A 14,434-nucleotide genomic window follows, 5' to 3' on the forward strand; every position below is an offset into this window, starting at 1 on the left:
GGAGTTTCCCAATTCTCCGTAAAATGTCACGCCCCCTCGGCAACGCGCGGGAAGCAATGGCGGAAGTAATTGCGACACCAGGAAATAAGAAATCGCAGGAGACACGTAAATGTAAGTATGCCATAGTAATGATAGTAGTTGTATTGAATGTTTTAAACTTTGGCAGAAATTGGCACGATTGTGTGTTTTGGTAAACGGTCGCGCCCGTTACGTCACAACCAGCACGCAGCTTTGGGGGTTCGAGGTAACGACGTAGAGGATTGGATAGAGATAGTGCGTTTCCTAGAGGGGTTTTTCTGTGTCTTTGCCTCCCCAAAGAAATAGAAGGGAAGAGATAAGCGAGACAAAGACGAAGTCATGGGCTTAAGTTTGGTTGGCCCGCAGGTTGCCAGTTGCCCTTTGGGAGAGTCCCATTATAAATCTGAAGCTTCCTCATTCCTAATATGGGTATCGACATTGCCGTCATCCTTCCTTGATAGAAAAGTTTGTTTATTGAGCATATAAACAAGTAGCAGAAAAATCAAAATTAAAAGAAAAACCTTATACAGTCATTAGTCACAGTTTACATGTTGAAAAGGAAGTAGGAAGAAGTTGAAAACGTATTCTTTGTATGTTTCGACTTGTTTCATTATTGATACAATAATAGTTGAATATGTTTCAATGAAAGAAAAAAAATGTATAAACCTGCTTGTGTATAAAACTGCACGTTAACATGTGCAGGGCTGGACTGGCCATCTGGCATTCAGGACAGATGCCCGGTGGGCCGGCTTGCTTTGGGGGCCGATTATTATTTTCCTACGTTTTACCCCGACAGACTGGCCCACAATTTAGAGGGACTAGTTTGGCAATTCAGTTTGGATAGAGATCGCAAACTGAAACATCATCAATAAACATCAGTGGCAGGACTACATGTTAGGGAGGAGTCAGATTGGTGGGCCTAAGTCAAAAGGCCGATGTTTTTTTTTGTGTGCCAGTCCAGCCCTGGCCAGCAGCATATGTACATGAAATTCATAAGCATACACCATAATACATTTATGAATCATATTTTCATACTCACATATACATTTTTCATGACACTCATTCTGATACATCGAAAACATTTACAACATTTCTGCAATTTTACCAGCTCACGTCTAATTTAAGTCATTTCCTTGAACTTTGCTTTTAAACATTTTTTTTTTAACTCAGCAAGTGACTCGCATCTTTTCAGGCCAGTGACAAAATGATTCCACAAATTAACACAACTTTTGATTTTTTTTTTGTACCCCTTGTCATAAATCACTCGCTTGAAAAGTGATGCCACTTTGAACCTATATTTATCTCGGTAAGGCAACTGAGAACGTGATAGCCGGGTAAAAAAAAAATGGTTGCGTGTGATCTACTTGGGTTTTTGGTCATCAATTACTGCTTGAGATGAGATTGGAAACCTTGACTGATGTTCGCTCTTTTGCCGCAAAGCGATCAGGCAAAAGGTTTCTCGCTAGCGTGTGTTCTTGTGTGTTTCTTGAAATGTCCGTTCTGAGAGAATCTTTTGCCGCACACCGAGCAGCCAAAAGGTTTCTCGCCCGTGTGTGTTCTCATGTGAACCGTTAAGTCTCCCTTCTGAGAGAATCGCTTACCACAAGCTGAGCAGGCGAAAGGTTTCTCGCCCGTGTGTGTTCTGGTGTGTCTGGTTAAGTTTTCCTTGGTTAAGAACCTTTTTTCACAACTTAAGCAAGCAAAGGGTTTCTCCCCAGTGTGCGCTCTTGTGTGTTTTGCTAGGTTTCCCTTCTGAGAGAATCTTTGACCACAAAGTGAGCAAGCAAAAGGTTTCTCGTTAGCATGCGTTCTGATGTGTCTGTTGAAATGTGCATTCTGAGAGAATCTTTTACCGCACAGCGAGCAGGCAAAGGGTTTCTCGCCTGTGTGTGTTCTGCTGTGAATCGTTAACTCTCCCTTCTGCGTGAAGCGCTTACCACAAACTGAGCAGGCGAAAGGTTTCTCGCCCGTGTGTGTTCTGGTGTGTTTGGTTAAGTTGTCCTTGGTATGGAAGCTTTTTTCACAATCTGAGCAAGCGTAAGGTTTCTCCCCGCTGTGCGTTCTCGCGTGTTTTGTTAAGTTTCCCTTCTGAGAAAATGTTTGACAGCAAACTGAGCAGGTGAAAGGTTTCTCTCCCGTGTGTAACTTCAGGTGCCTTTTCAAGCCGGACTTGTAGCCAAAAGTTTTCCCACACTGAGAACATTTCCAGCGTTTGTCCTCACTGAGACATCTCATATCACCTTCAGACTCGTCGTCATCATCCTCATCCTCATCCATGCAAGGAGAGCCTGAGGTGACGTCGTCACTGTCTGAGAGCGGCGCTATGAGTCCGTCCGCTGCTGGCCTTTCTGCTGTTGCGCGCTGACTTAAGCTGCTGCTGCTGCTCGGAGGCTCCGCCCATCCGCCCGCCTCACTTGGACCTTCATCTTCGCTCTTCAGAAGGACATGAGCAGTCAACGGAACGGCAATGATTTCCTCCTGCTCTTCCTCTTTAACGCGTGGCAGCTCTTCTTTGTACTCTCCGAATGGAGGGTGTTCGGGCTCCTCTTCCTCATCATTGCAGGCGAAATCTTCTTCCGCCACTTCCTCTTTGACAAGAAGAAACGTCTGCCAAAGACCAGGACCGAGATCGTCACTGACGTCTTGAAAACAAAAGAAGACAAAAACGTGATTTGGTCATGTCCATTCACATGTTGCAAATTTACTGTCACTTATTATTGTTTACACATCAGGTTTGTTGTAATTGAACCCCTTCAGACCTGCATTTTTTTCTGATGGCCTTTTTTTTTTTTTGCTGATTTGGACTCTTTTCCCACATAACAGCATGGATTTTCTTTTTTGAGGTTATCTCGTGTTTTTATTTGTTATAGTGTACGCCAGGATCATATGGCTGAAACGTGTTGTCAACTTACCGAGCTTCTATGTAACATTTTTAACATGAACATCATGTCAATTAACTTGTGATTGGTTTTGCTCGGATGCAATCGTGGATCCGAAGTGTTGACATCATCCAAATGATGCGTTTTATTAGTTTAGACAGCAAATGTGTCATGTCCACTGCAATCATCTACGGGTCCCACGGGGTTAAGGTTATTAACTGATTACAATTAAAAGGTCATAAGGCTAATGATGTTTACTGGCCAGATCGAAGGACTGCATTAGTTTCATGCGGACAAAAACAAATTCAACTCAACTTTATTTACATCACATTTTATGAATCGCCGTAGCAATAACTAAGTTCTGTACATCAAATGAATAAAAACAAATGACAAGGCAGAATCTCAAGCTGTTTAAAGTGATATAAACATGAGACGAAATCACCCTAAAAACATTTTGAAGAGTACAAATACAATATACACGGCATGTGGAATGAGTCTTCGTCGGAAATGGGAGTCATTGATTCAAACGAGTGACGAAAATATGAAACTTTCTCATGACGTGTAGAGAAATAGAGATCGTTTTTGTTCCTGGGTGACCCAACCCAGGATGACTTGGATTTCTCATCTTTACTTAAATAAAAAAAGAAGTAATAAATCAGCATGAAAACGAGAATCATTTGGTAAACAAGCGAACAAACTTGCGGTGCGTGGTGGCTCCTCGCTGTGGTCTTTTGCTCCGCAAAGTTCCTCCTCGTATGCTGCTGTCGTGCTTGCCCACATTTTCACACTTGATCTCTGCTGAGCGGTCGCCAAGTCGACTCTTTGTTAGCGGCTAGCCAGCTAAGCTAAGCCGAGGAGCGCCGACGTGCACGTTAAGCGGACACAGGACTGAACTGACGACGTCTTCGCTTGCTAAAGTTGCGTCGAGGCTTCGGTGCGTTCAAGGAGTTCAAACTGAGCAAATGAATTTCACCAAGGTTCGCCGAAGTGCCTGTAGTGAAGGAAAAACAAAAACGTGCACGACTGCAAGTAAATATCTGCGACGGACAATGAATGTACGGCAAGTCCGCATAGACAAACGTCACCAAGCGCGATGCTACGGTGGCCTTGAAGTGTAAAACACAACTCGTTTATTAAGCTTCAAACGTTATTAATAATACAACAAATAACTAAGGTTTCACTGGGTGTGGTCTGTATAATCCATTACACGTCACACGACATGAATGAAGAACAATGCCGGTACTTGACATTCGTCTTTAGTTAAAGAGCAATACCAAATACGCCCACAAGATAGCGCCCTGCCAGATTTGAAGGCCAGCGGACAGTCGTTGAATAAAAAACGCGGTGTTTTGTTCTTTTTTGAATGTCAAAATTAGTTTGGGGGAATATTTTTTTTTAACTTATATATTTTTAATTTCTTGTATTTATTTTTTCGAAGCTTTTATTTTATATTTTTGTATCGACTTTTTCTTGTATTCATACTTCTTCTTTTTTTTTTTTTTTTAACCTATCATGTATTTATTTTTCTCAGGAACCCAAACTTATATTTAATAGATTAAGTAACCAAAACTCAGTTTTAGAAAAAATACTACAAACTTAACTATGTCTAGTCGGTTTAACATATTCTGCCTTTATGAGTAAATTGTACTAATAATTTTGGATTTAAAGGAAGCATAATAAACTTTGGGTAGCGTATATGCACAAGTTAAACGCATAAAGAAAGTTGTCGCTAATTCATTCATCATCAATTTGATGGTAAAGTATTGTTTGAAGCGGGACAATTTGAAAATTAGCGTATGTGCCTGAACCTGAAGCACTTCATTTTCACTGTATTTTTATCATGTACAATAATTTGGGGTATTTTTCATTCAAGGTTTTTGTTTTGTTCTGTAAATTAAGTTCATCTTAATGAGTTTTTAGGTTGCATTTGTTCGTTTTTATTTTTTTTCAAAATGCTTTGCTTTGGTTGAGTGTTTATTAGCTTCAGTCGGCCAAATTGTTTTGTTATTTATATATAGGATGGACGCATGTGTGCCGAAAGCTCATTGCCTCATTGAGCCAAATGACTTAATTCTCAGAGTAACGATGCATCAAAAATCGATAAGTAAACTGCTTAAAATATGCATCGATGTTAAAAATAAAAGCATCGTTAACTGCAAGCCATGTTAACTGTTAGTCGTTGCTTTGCGCAGTTTTTAATCGTTTCTAGCCGGACACTTTAGGCGAACGGACACGTTTTGCGGATATCCGGTATTCTTTGGCTGGTCTTTGTAGACGACAGTAAAAACGTTTGTAGATCTTTGTAAGAAACCACTTTAATGTTTCAAGTTTAATAAGTGGCTCCTCGTTTACTTAACGAGAAAATTTATCGTCTGGCCGCTGTATCAGATTAATTACACCCGCGGTGAAATACGCGTCGCTGATGTAGTGTTTTAGTAGTCCAGTAGAGGGCCACGTTGCATTTGTTGAACAGACATCTAGTCTTTATTTCATTTTGATTTGATTCGTCTCAAACAAGCACAGCAATAAAAACATAACAAAGGAAAGAAAAAAGCACAATATCCAAGTTAGCCTCCTTTACACAATTTAAAATCAGAATTCATAAAAACATATACATTATATAGATATATGCATTTCAATACATTTTAGAAGATTAAATAAGTTTTAGGACAAACCTTCCAGACAAGGAAAATAGTAAAAGAATCAACACTAAACCTTAACAAAGCTTTTAGAGCTTCATTCTTCATACTATCAGTTTCGCTGCACAAAGCTGAGAACATGTTGCGAGGGCAAAATATTAACCTTAACATCAAAACACTGATAACAAGACAAGAATGTAGTTAAACAGTCACGATTATGAGTTCATTTAAAAAAATATATAGTTACAAAAAGTTCATGTTTGTAACAAGGACCAAATGTAGATGTTCAAATCGAATCAGGCTTGAGTGAATCGCGACATCCCTCATATTGAAGCTCCAGCCCAAAGTCCCGTGTAAAGAAACGGATGAAGCCCGCTCAGATGAGAGGTCAAAGGTGACATTTACGAGGAGGCAAAAGGTCTCTCGCCGGTGTGTATTTTGGTGTGCACTGTCAAATGTCCCTTATTAAAGAAAGTGTTACCACAAATGGAGCATGCGTAAGATTTCCTACCAGTGTGCGTTTTTGTGTGGTTTTCCAAATTGCATTTTCGAGCAAATTTCCGCCCACAAACCAAGCAGGTAAAAGGTCTCTCCCCAGTGTGACAAATTGCATGCATTTGCAAATTTCCTTTGTTGACAAAACTTTTACAACAAATTGTGCATGTGTAAAGTTTCTCGCCAGTGTGTGTCACTGAGTGGTCTTTCAAATATTTGCTTGTAGTGAAACTTTTACCACAAACTGTACATAAATAAGGCGTCCAACAAGTGTGTGTCCTCATATGGCGTTTTAAATCGTCCTCGCCGGAGAATGGTTGACCACAATACGAGCAGACAAAAGATCCGATGTGGGTTCTGGCGTGTATGTCCAATTTTCCCTTTGCATAGAATCTTTTACCGCAAATTGGGCAATCAAAAAGTTTCTCTCCGGTGTGCGATCTGGTGTGCATCGTTAAGTTTCCCTTCTGAGCAAATGCTTTACCGCAAATTGCACAAGCGAAAGGTTTCTCTCCGGTGTGTGTTCGTGTGTGTATTTTTAAGACTGCCCTCTGAGAGAACAATTTACCACAAAATGTGCATGAATAAGGTTTCTCTCCGGTGTGTGTTCTTGTGTGCATTGTTAAGTTTCCCTTCACGCAAAATCTTTTCCCACAAACTGAACATGCGTAAGGTTTCTCTCCGGTGTGCGTTCTTGCGTGCATCTTTAAGACGGCCTTCTGCGAGTAGCGTTTGCCACAAACCGAGCATGCAAAAGGTTTCTCGCCAGTGTGCGTTCTTGTGTGTATTTTTAAGACGGCCTTCTGCGAGTAGCGTTTACCACAAACTGAGCACGCGTACGGTTTGTCGCCGGTGAGCACCGTCAGACGCTTTTTCAAACGAGACTTGGAACCGACAGTTTTCCCAGACTGAGAACATTTCCGGCGTTTGCCGTCGGTGTGACGTGTCCTATGACCTTCAGACTTTTCTTCTTCATCGTCATCATTATGTGACATCGCACCGTCACTGTCTGATAGCGGCGCCAAGAGTCCGTCTGCTGGAGATGGTCCGTCACCTTCTGTTGTCGCGGTCAGGCTTGAGCGGCTGCCGCTGCTCGAAGGCTGCGCCCGTCCGCAGGCCTCACTCGGACCTTCATCTTCACTCTTGAGAGGGACACCAGCGAATGGAGACTTGGTGATGTCCTCCTCTTGCTCTTCCTCCTTTATGTGAGGAGATTTCTCCTCTTCTTTCACCTGAGCAGACTCCTGCTCTTCCTTAACAGGAAGGGGCAGCGCCTCCTGCTGGCCAGGACCAGGACACTTCTCACTGACGTCTGCAGGACACATAAAGACAAATCATAATAATAATAATGCGTGTCACGTTGTGACTCAGATGTTGCATATTTTGTATATATTGAAGTAGGACTGCATGATATTGGAAAAGTAGCAACAAATAGAGAAGCACTGTTCTACTTGCACAATTGCAAATTTTACAAAATGGCTCCCACAGGCAACAAATGCAAAAACTGGTGACGTAAGCAAAAAAACACTACCCAAAAAATGTTTCAAACATTAGAGCTAATTCAAAGAAACGGCTGTCATGTTTGGATACAGAAACCCCAAATTACCCAGAAATGATATCTTGACACTCGAATTTTGTTGTTGTTGTTGTTGGTGTCGCTTTGGGATTAGGAGGTGAATCGTATTCTACAATCTCGAGATGCGCAAACAGCCTTTATCGAGTGTCTTGCACTTCAAGTTGCCCTCCTGGTGGTAAATATGCAACTGTCATATTTGACGTGAATTGAAGTCTGAAATAACAGTAACATTTGGTAAACAAGTAAGAGACAGTTGGAGTGAACAAACCTGCGATGAGTGGTGGTTTCTCGTCTTTTGCTGCACAAAGTTCTTCCTGGCACTTGGCCGTCGCTTTAGTACACATTTTCACACGACAATCACAAGACTTGATCGCTGCTAAGCGATCACAAACGCGTCTCTTTGTTAGCGGCTAGCTAGCCAAACCAAGCTATACTGATCTAAGCTAAGATAAGCTAAACCAAGCTAACATCAAATAACCTAAGATCAAGTAAGGCGAGAAGCTCCAACTTGTACCGAGCGGACAAGAAGACTTAACGAATGACTTATTGCTTGCTAAAGTGGCGATGGTTGTCCAGCGTCGAGGATTCGTTTTAACAAAAGTTCCATGAAGTGCTAAGCTAACCTAGCAAGCGCGTGCAGTGCATGGAACAACTGCAGCGGACAATGTAGCCCCCCCCCCCCCCCCCCCCAAAAAAAAAAAGCACACACACATACACACATTAACCACAACTCGAACAAACTTAGTTGAACGAAAATAACTTCCTTTTTGTGTGAAAAATGAATAAGTGTTGACTTTTTGTAATGTGCACTGTTATGACAATGTAATACATTAGTATGCCACGTAAAAAAAAAATCAGCAATAATGGGAAGCAGAAAATACATGACACGACATACTATGCACAATATGCATATGCACAATATGGAGTACAAAAGTTAAAACAAACAAGGAAAGAAAACAAAACAAAATAATTCTGTGGGGGGGAAAAAGATCTAAAAATGAGACAAAGGAGTTTCTGAATCCAATTATTTCGTGGGATGGGAATATTGAAGTGCATCGATTTATGACATGTTCTCTACCCATTCTATCAAGACCCTTTTTTATTTGATCTTATTTTCTTCCTTCTTCTTTTTTACTTACGAGATTTCACTTCCAGGGTCAAAAGTCGGCTACTTGCTGCATTCAAGTTCCCAAGGGTAGCTTTTACCGAATGGAAACAAGAGTGTAAAGGCGTAAAATCTGCTCAGAATGTACCAATAAAACTTGTATCTAGAACAGTGATCATAAAAAAATACGAAGTAATTCGACTTCATTCAGTCACGTCGTACATTCAGTGAAGGCTTCACCCAACCAGTTGTTGGGGTTTTGTAATCTCTCGATTCCGAAGCTCCCTGAACGCAGCACAGCGTAGAAGTAAACATGGCGGCGCTGCTCTGCAAAGCGACCAAAGGTGAGCATTTTACCATCCAAATCTCACCACTGTGACGAAAACAACAGTTAGCGAGCCGCGTGTGCGTGCTAGCGACGTGCTAACGGCGCGTGAATGCTTCCGCGTCCGTTAGCTCGCTCACAACTTTAGCCAAGCTCGCGTTTAGCCGCTAGTTTAGCACGTCGAAGCCAAGTCAAATCACAGTTAAGCGCAATTATGTCAAACAAAAATAAATAAAACACTCTCGGCAACTTACTTAACTTGTTCATCACTTGCTTTATTTGGTGCAGTGGCGTTTTTGCTGTTAAGTGAGCACATTTTGGGCTCGTTACAGCTAAAAAGCTCAACAGACCTACTTTTATTGTTAGTTTTATAATGGAGGAAGTGACGTAAAGTATATGAAATAAGACCAAACGTGAATATTTGTGATAAGTATTTCAAGTGTCAGACAGAGATAAGGTGACCATGTTCGACCTTTCACCTAGTTAGCATGCAGCTAGTTGGTGAGCCAATGGGCACTACATTAGGTACACTCGTTTGGTCTGCCAGCCACCAGTTTATTAAAAAAAAAAAAAAAAGATCTAAGAGAGTAATAAAAACCAGTTGTCAACGCTGACCATGTTTTTTTTAGTATTACAAAAATTATATTTATTGTCATGACAGTGCTTTAGAGATGTCACATTTATCAGTTAATCGACAAATAATTGATTACCAAATTATTAAACAACTATTTTGCTTATTGGTTAATTAATGAAAGCCAAAGAAAACTACCAGTGCAAGAACAACCAACATTTTTACCGCTTTTGTAAAACCTGGTTTCTCTGTGTCAGCAGCCATGTTTGTTTGTGTAAGCAGTGCACGTCAGTGCTTTCCACCACGGAAGCAACTTGAAAAAAATGAAATGGATCCATCGGCCAATAACTTTTGATTGGCATTGACTTCCTTTGTAGCCGTTGGTGTGTGCGTGCGCGGCTGCCGCGGCCTGTCTCGGCTGGCCGAGCTTCCGGAAACGCATGACATGCTGCGGCGGACGTGTCGGGACTTTGCCGACCGGGAACTGAAGCCCATCGCCGCCCGGCTGGACAAAGAGGGGACGTTCCCGGCGCAGCAGGTATGCCCGCCAGCCGCCATGGTCGCCTTGGCAACGCCGGCTCATGTGTGCCGTTTAGATCTTGGAGCTGGGCGCCATGGGCGTGATGGCCATGGAGGTCCCCGAGGAGCTGGGCGGAGCCGGCATGGACTACCTGGCGTACAGCGTGGCAATGGAGGAAATCAGCCGCGGCTGCGCCAGCACCGGCGTGGTCGTCTCCGTCAACAACGTGAGAGGCTCCCCGTGTTGGTGCCAAGACGTTGTCATGACGACGTCACGTCTCGTGCTGAATCTGGCCGCCTCACACGTGCCCCATCTGTCATCTCATATGTGTCAGTCTCTCTACTTGGGTCCGATCCTGAAGTTTGGTTCTGAGGACCAGAAGCAGAAGTGGATCACGCCTTTCACCGGCGGCCGTCAGGTTGGCTGCTTCGCCCTCAGCGAACCAGGTAAAGCCGGCCGCCAACGGGCTGCGCGAGCCCGCCTCCCGACGCTCTGACTTCCCGCCTCTCAGACAACGGCAGCGACGCGGGCGCCGCGTCCACGATGGCGCATCAGGACGGCGACCATTGGGTCCTGAACGGCACCAAAGCGTGGATCACCAACAGCTGGGACGCCGCCGCCGTCGTTGTCTTCGCCACCACTGACAGGAAGCTCAAGCACAAGGCAGGATGCCGGCGCTGGTCTTGGGAGGCGGTTGGCGTGGCGCTAACGCCAGCCTTGTCCGTTGCTCCTCGCAGGGCATCAGCGCCTTCCTGGTGCCCATGCCCCACCCGGGCCTGTCGCTGGGCAAGAAGGAGGACAAGTTGGGCATCAAAGCGTCGTCCACCGCCAACATCATCCTGGAGGACTGCAGAATCCCGTTGGACAACATGCTGGGCCCCCGCGGCGCTGGATTCAAGATCGCCATGGTAACCAGAACGCCACCATGGCTTTGCTGCTTTTCCATCAAAAAGTTGCCATAAAGTGTTTGCGCCGCCCGGGACACAATAATTAGTGCCCTAAAGTTGACTCAACAAACCACATTTCTGTCGTCACTTGTTGCTAGGCAGAATTCAAATTCACAAGTCCAATTAAATCCACACATTGAAGCATCTACCTGTTGTTAGGCAACATTTATAGTTCACTAACCCAACAAAATCACTTGTTGCTAGGCAGAGTTCATGGTGTACTCTGGCAACTTCTGAAAACTCAATCTAAGTCCATATGAAAAATAGTTACACATTTGAGGAAGTACTAGTTGCTAGGCAGGATTCATGAGGCACAATAATGCCAGGGATGTGTTAATATATATATTTTTAAATTCACGTGGTAGTGTAACAGAGGGTCTGAAAATGGCTGCCATTTTTAAACATTTGTTATTCTTGGCTTGGCAGAATTTAGGGGCACGAACCCATTTTACAATTCTGTTGAGGGGCTGCAACTAATACTGGCCAAAAGTCTAAGTCAGTGAGACGCAACTGTCGGTGCACCCCCCCCCAAAAAATGGTCATATTTTTTTAAATTGAATTTTTGTAGGCAGAATTGATGAGTAAGGAAAAAAAAAAAAAAGTCCACTAGCATAATGCTAACCTATAATGTAAAACACCAAAGACATGCTAACTGAACCTAGCAAAGCCCCGAGATACGAGTGCCTTGACTTCTGAGTTTTTTTTTTTGTTTTGTTTTTTTTAGATATGAGCCGTGGCTTGCTCTTTTTGGGGGTCTTGAGATATGAGCAAAAATGGGAGCTACTAGTCCAAAATAGTTGTTGATGAATCTAATCATTGATTATTTGTTGCTTAATCGTGACACAATCTGCGTTTGCGGCCGGCAGCAAACGCTGGACAGCGGACGCATCGGCATCGCGGCTCAGGCGCTGGGCATCGCTCAGGCGTCGTTGGACTGCGCCGCCGATTACGCGCACAAACGTCACGCCTTCGGAGCATCCATCGGCAAACTGCAAGCCGTGCAGGTAACGCGTGCTCGTGTCTGTTTGTTGTTGTTGTTTGCGGGGCGCTCATGTGACCAGGAAGTCGATTGGGATTTTATCGATTCATTTAAGTTGGTCACGATGACCCCCCCCGAAGTTTAAAGATTGTTTTCGTAGTGGCTTTTGAAAGCGCATCCTTACTGATGTGCGCTTGTTACATGAACAAGATGGCCGCCAACAGAGAAGCGCCGCTTAGCGTGATTTTGTTTGCGGCGTAGTTCAAGCTGGCCGACATGGCGCTGGCCATCGAGAGCGCTCGTCTGCTCACGTGGAAGGCGGCCCTCCAGCGCGACGCCACGAGGCCGTTCACCAAGGTACGCCCGAGCCCTCGCTATAACTTCCTGCCCCGGGGCCCTTTCACAATAAAACCCGTCTCGTCTCCAGGAAGCCGCCATGGCCAAACTGTCCGCCTCCGAGGCCGCCACCTTCTGCTCGCATCAGGTGAGGATTTTTCATTATAGTTGGCTTTCATTTCATTTCGACTTTTTGAACATTTAGTTTTTAGAGCAATTTTTTTGCGTGGAAAATGCTTGTGTTTTATCTGTGGGTCATTAACTCATTCGCTCCCAGCCATTTTCACCAAAGCAACCCCCTTCGCTCCCAGTTGTTTTACTGGATTTTGAATGAGTTTGCAAAGCCCACAGAATATTGTGTTCTACTGCTATAAAAAACATGGAACCTTCCAAAAGAAATATTAGAGTCTCTTCTTTTATCAGGAAAAAAAGAATGTTCGTATCTGTTTCCGTTTTGCAGCAATCAGCATCAGAATATAAAAGTTTCATCTTTATTTACAAATCTGTTGAAAGAGCCTTTTTGCAACGTGGCCCCTGGCTGCTCTCTTATACTCTGCTGCCGCCTGCTGGCCGTCTTTTGTAACAACTGCCATTGCTTTAAGCGACCTCTTCAGGTCAGAGGCTGCATCAAAGCCTTCTGTATGCTATAGCTTAAAAAAAATTTTTTATAAGAAAAACATAAAAATACATTTTTGGGACCATGTCAAAATTGAAAATAGAATAGAACTAGCCTTTAAATGGATTTAGATAAAATTAAGGCATTAAAAAGCATCAAATACGGTGTTAAAAATATAAATACAACTGATGTAAAAACATTCTAGCTTTATTTTACATAGCAATATAGCAATTATGTGATTAAAAAATATATAAATATTTGTAGGGACTGGTGAAGAAAATGGCCTGGAGTCCATGAGTTTCTTCGTGTTCCAAATAGCAAATGCTCTGAATTGGAAAATAAGAAAAGAAAAAAAAAAAGACACCAATGTCCAACATGAAACACTAATGCTACCTAGTGGCAGAAAATCGCGTCAAAAACAAATCTGATTCAAATTCATTTAACAAATGTGTGTGACCAAATTTGTGTTCTTTTTGACCCAACTGCATTCATTGTTATCATTTCAACTTTTTGATTTTGACGTGCCGGCCATCAGGCCATCCAGATCCTGGGCGGGATGGGCTACGTGACGGATATGCCCGCCGAGCGCCACTACCGCGATGCTCGCATCACTGAGATCTACGAGGGCACCAGCGAGATCCAGAGATTGGTCATCGCCGGACAGCTACTCAAGGACTACGCGGCCTAGATGCCCCCCCCCACCCGCCCCCTTTTAAAATCCCATCCGGTGTCTGGAATGTGAACAACATAAAACACGAGGACGTGCCAGTAACAAACACCTTGCAAACGCTGCCTTAGTTTGACTTTTTCCCGACCACATTCCCAAATTTTTGGGGGGGGAAATGACACAAGCGTGATTGTGCTCGTGTTTGGCCAACAGGTGGCGTCCTCAGCACTTGTACAAGTGACGTGTGCCTCAAACACAATTCCGATTGTCAACATGCAAAATGAAATGAAATAGAAACATACGCTTCTAAGTTGCTTCTTTAAAAGAAAGTACCAATTACTACTTTCCTAATGACCGTCTTTTTGACAGTGATGGATTACATTTAGATTGTGAACCCTCGCAATTCAATAGCAAAATTAGACACCGCCTACACTCTTTGTTTTTGAATGTTTACGATTATCAGACAAAGTAAACATCAATGCAGTCTTTAAACGGTTTGATTTCCGAAGGAGGGAAAACTTAAAAGCATCTCGCCAAAAAGTAGATCTCAACATTCAAACATGGTGCTGGTGGTCGTGTGATGGTCTGGGGCTGCTTTGCTACTTCGGGGCCCGGATGACCAGCTGTGACTGATGGAAGTTTGAGCGGCAGAAAATCCTTCAGGGACAATAGTCCGTAAAAGAGAGAAGAGAAAAAAAAGAAAAATCCTGGACTAAAGTTTAAAAAAAATAAAATAAAATAAGTCTTGTCCTGTTCATCTG

At 43.2% G+C, this 14,434-nt stretch overlaps 3 protein-coding genes across 6 annotated transcripts; 1 reads left to right on the plus strand and 2 right to left on the minus strand.

The window, feature by feature from the left end:
- The first annotated feature begins 8 nt into the window (after nucleotides 1-8).
- acads (acyl-CoA dehydrogenase short chain) lies at nucleotides 9-14,428 on the plus strand. Of its 4 annotated transcripts, none has more exons than XM_077586059.1 (10): nucleotides 9-111; nucleotides 9,986-10,146; nucleotides 10,205-10,354; nucleotides 10,463-10,574; nucleotides 10,640-10,791; nucleotides 10,866-11,036; nucleotides 11,942-12,079; nucleotides 12,316-12,411; nucleotides 12,482-12,538; nucleotides 13,542-14,428. In XM_077586059.1, exons 1-10 carry the CDS (start codon nucleotides 24-26, stop codon nucleotides 13,692-13,694), a joined length of 1,278 nt encoding a protein of 425 aa, XP_077442185.1. In that variant the 5' UTR covers nucleotides 9-23; the 3' UTR covers nucleotides 13,695-14,428. The 4 variants fall into 4 exon arrangements, with proteins under 4 accessions (XP_077442185.1, XP_077442186.1, XP_077442188.1 ...); XM_077586062.1 differs by lacking the exon at nucleotides 9-111 and adding an exon at nucleotides 7,652-7,782; XM_077586061.1 differs by lacking the exon at nucleotides 9-111 and adding an exon at nucleotides 8,648-9,056.
- LOC144063975 (uncharacterized) lies at nucleotides 473-3,985 on the minus strand. Its single transcript, XM_077586073.1, has 2 exons — nucleotides 3,596-3,985; nucleotides 473-2,660 (listed from the first exon to the last, which is right to left on the minus strand). Exons 1-2 carry the CDS (start codon nucleotides 3,675-3,677, stop codon nucleotides 1,462-1,464), a joined length of 1,281 nt encoding a protein of 426 aa, XP_077442199.1. The 5' UTR covers nucleotides 3,678-3,985; the 3' UTR covers nucleotides 473-1,461.
- Nucleotides 5,359-8,264, minus strand: LOC144063970 (uncharacterized). The gene is made up of 2 exons (XM_077586063.1): nucleotides 7,876-8,264; nucleotides 5,359-7,343 (listed from the first exon to the last, which is right to left on the minus strand). Exons 1-2 carry the CDS (start codon nucleotides 7,949-7,951, stop codon nucleotides 5,938-5,940), a joined length of 1,482 nt encoding a protein of 493 aa, XP_077442189.1. The 5' UTR covers nucleotides 7,952-8,264; the 3' UTR covers nucleotides 5,359-5,937.
- Nucleotides 14,429-14,434: the final 6 nt, after the last annotated feature.

The sequence above is a fragment of the Vanacampus margaritifer genome, chromosome 14 (assembly GCF_051991255.1).
Source record: "Vanacampus margaritifer isolate UIUO_Vmar chromosome 14, RoL_Vmar_1.0, whole genome shotgun sequence".
Classification (NCBI taxonomy): domain Eukaryota; kingdom Metazoa; phylum Chordata; class Actinopteri; order Syngnathiformes; family Syngnathidae; genus Vanacampus; species Vanacampus margaritifer.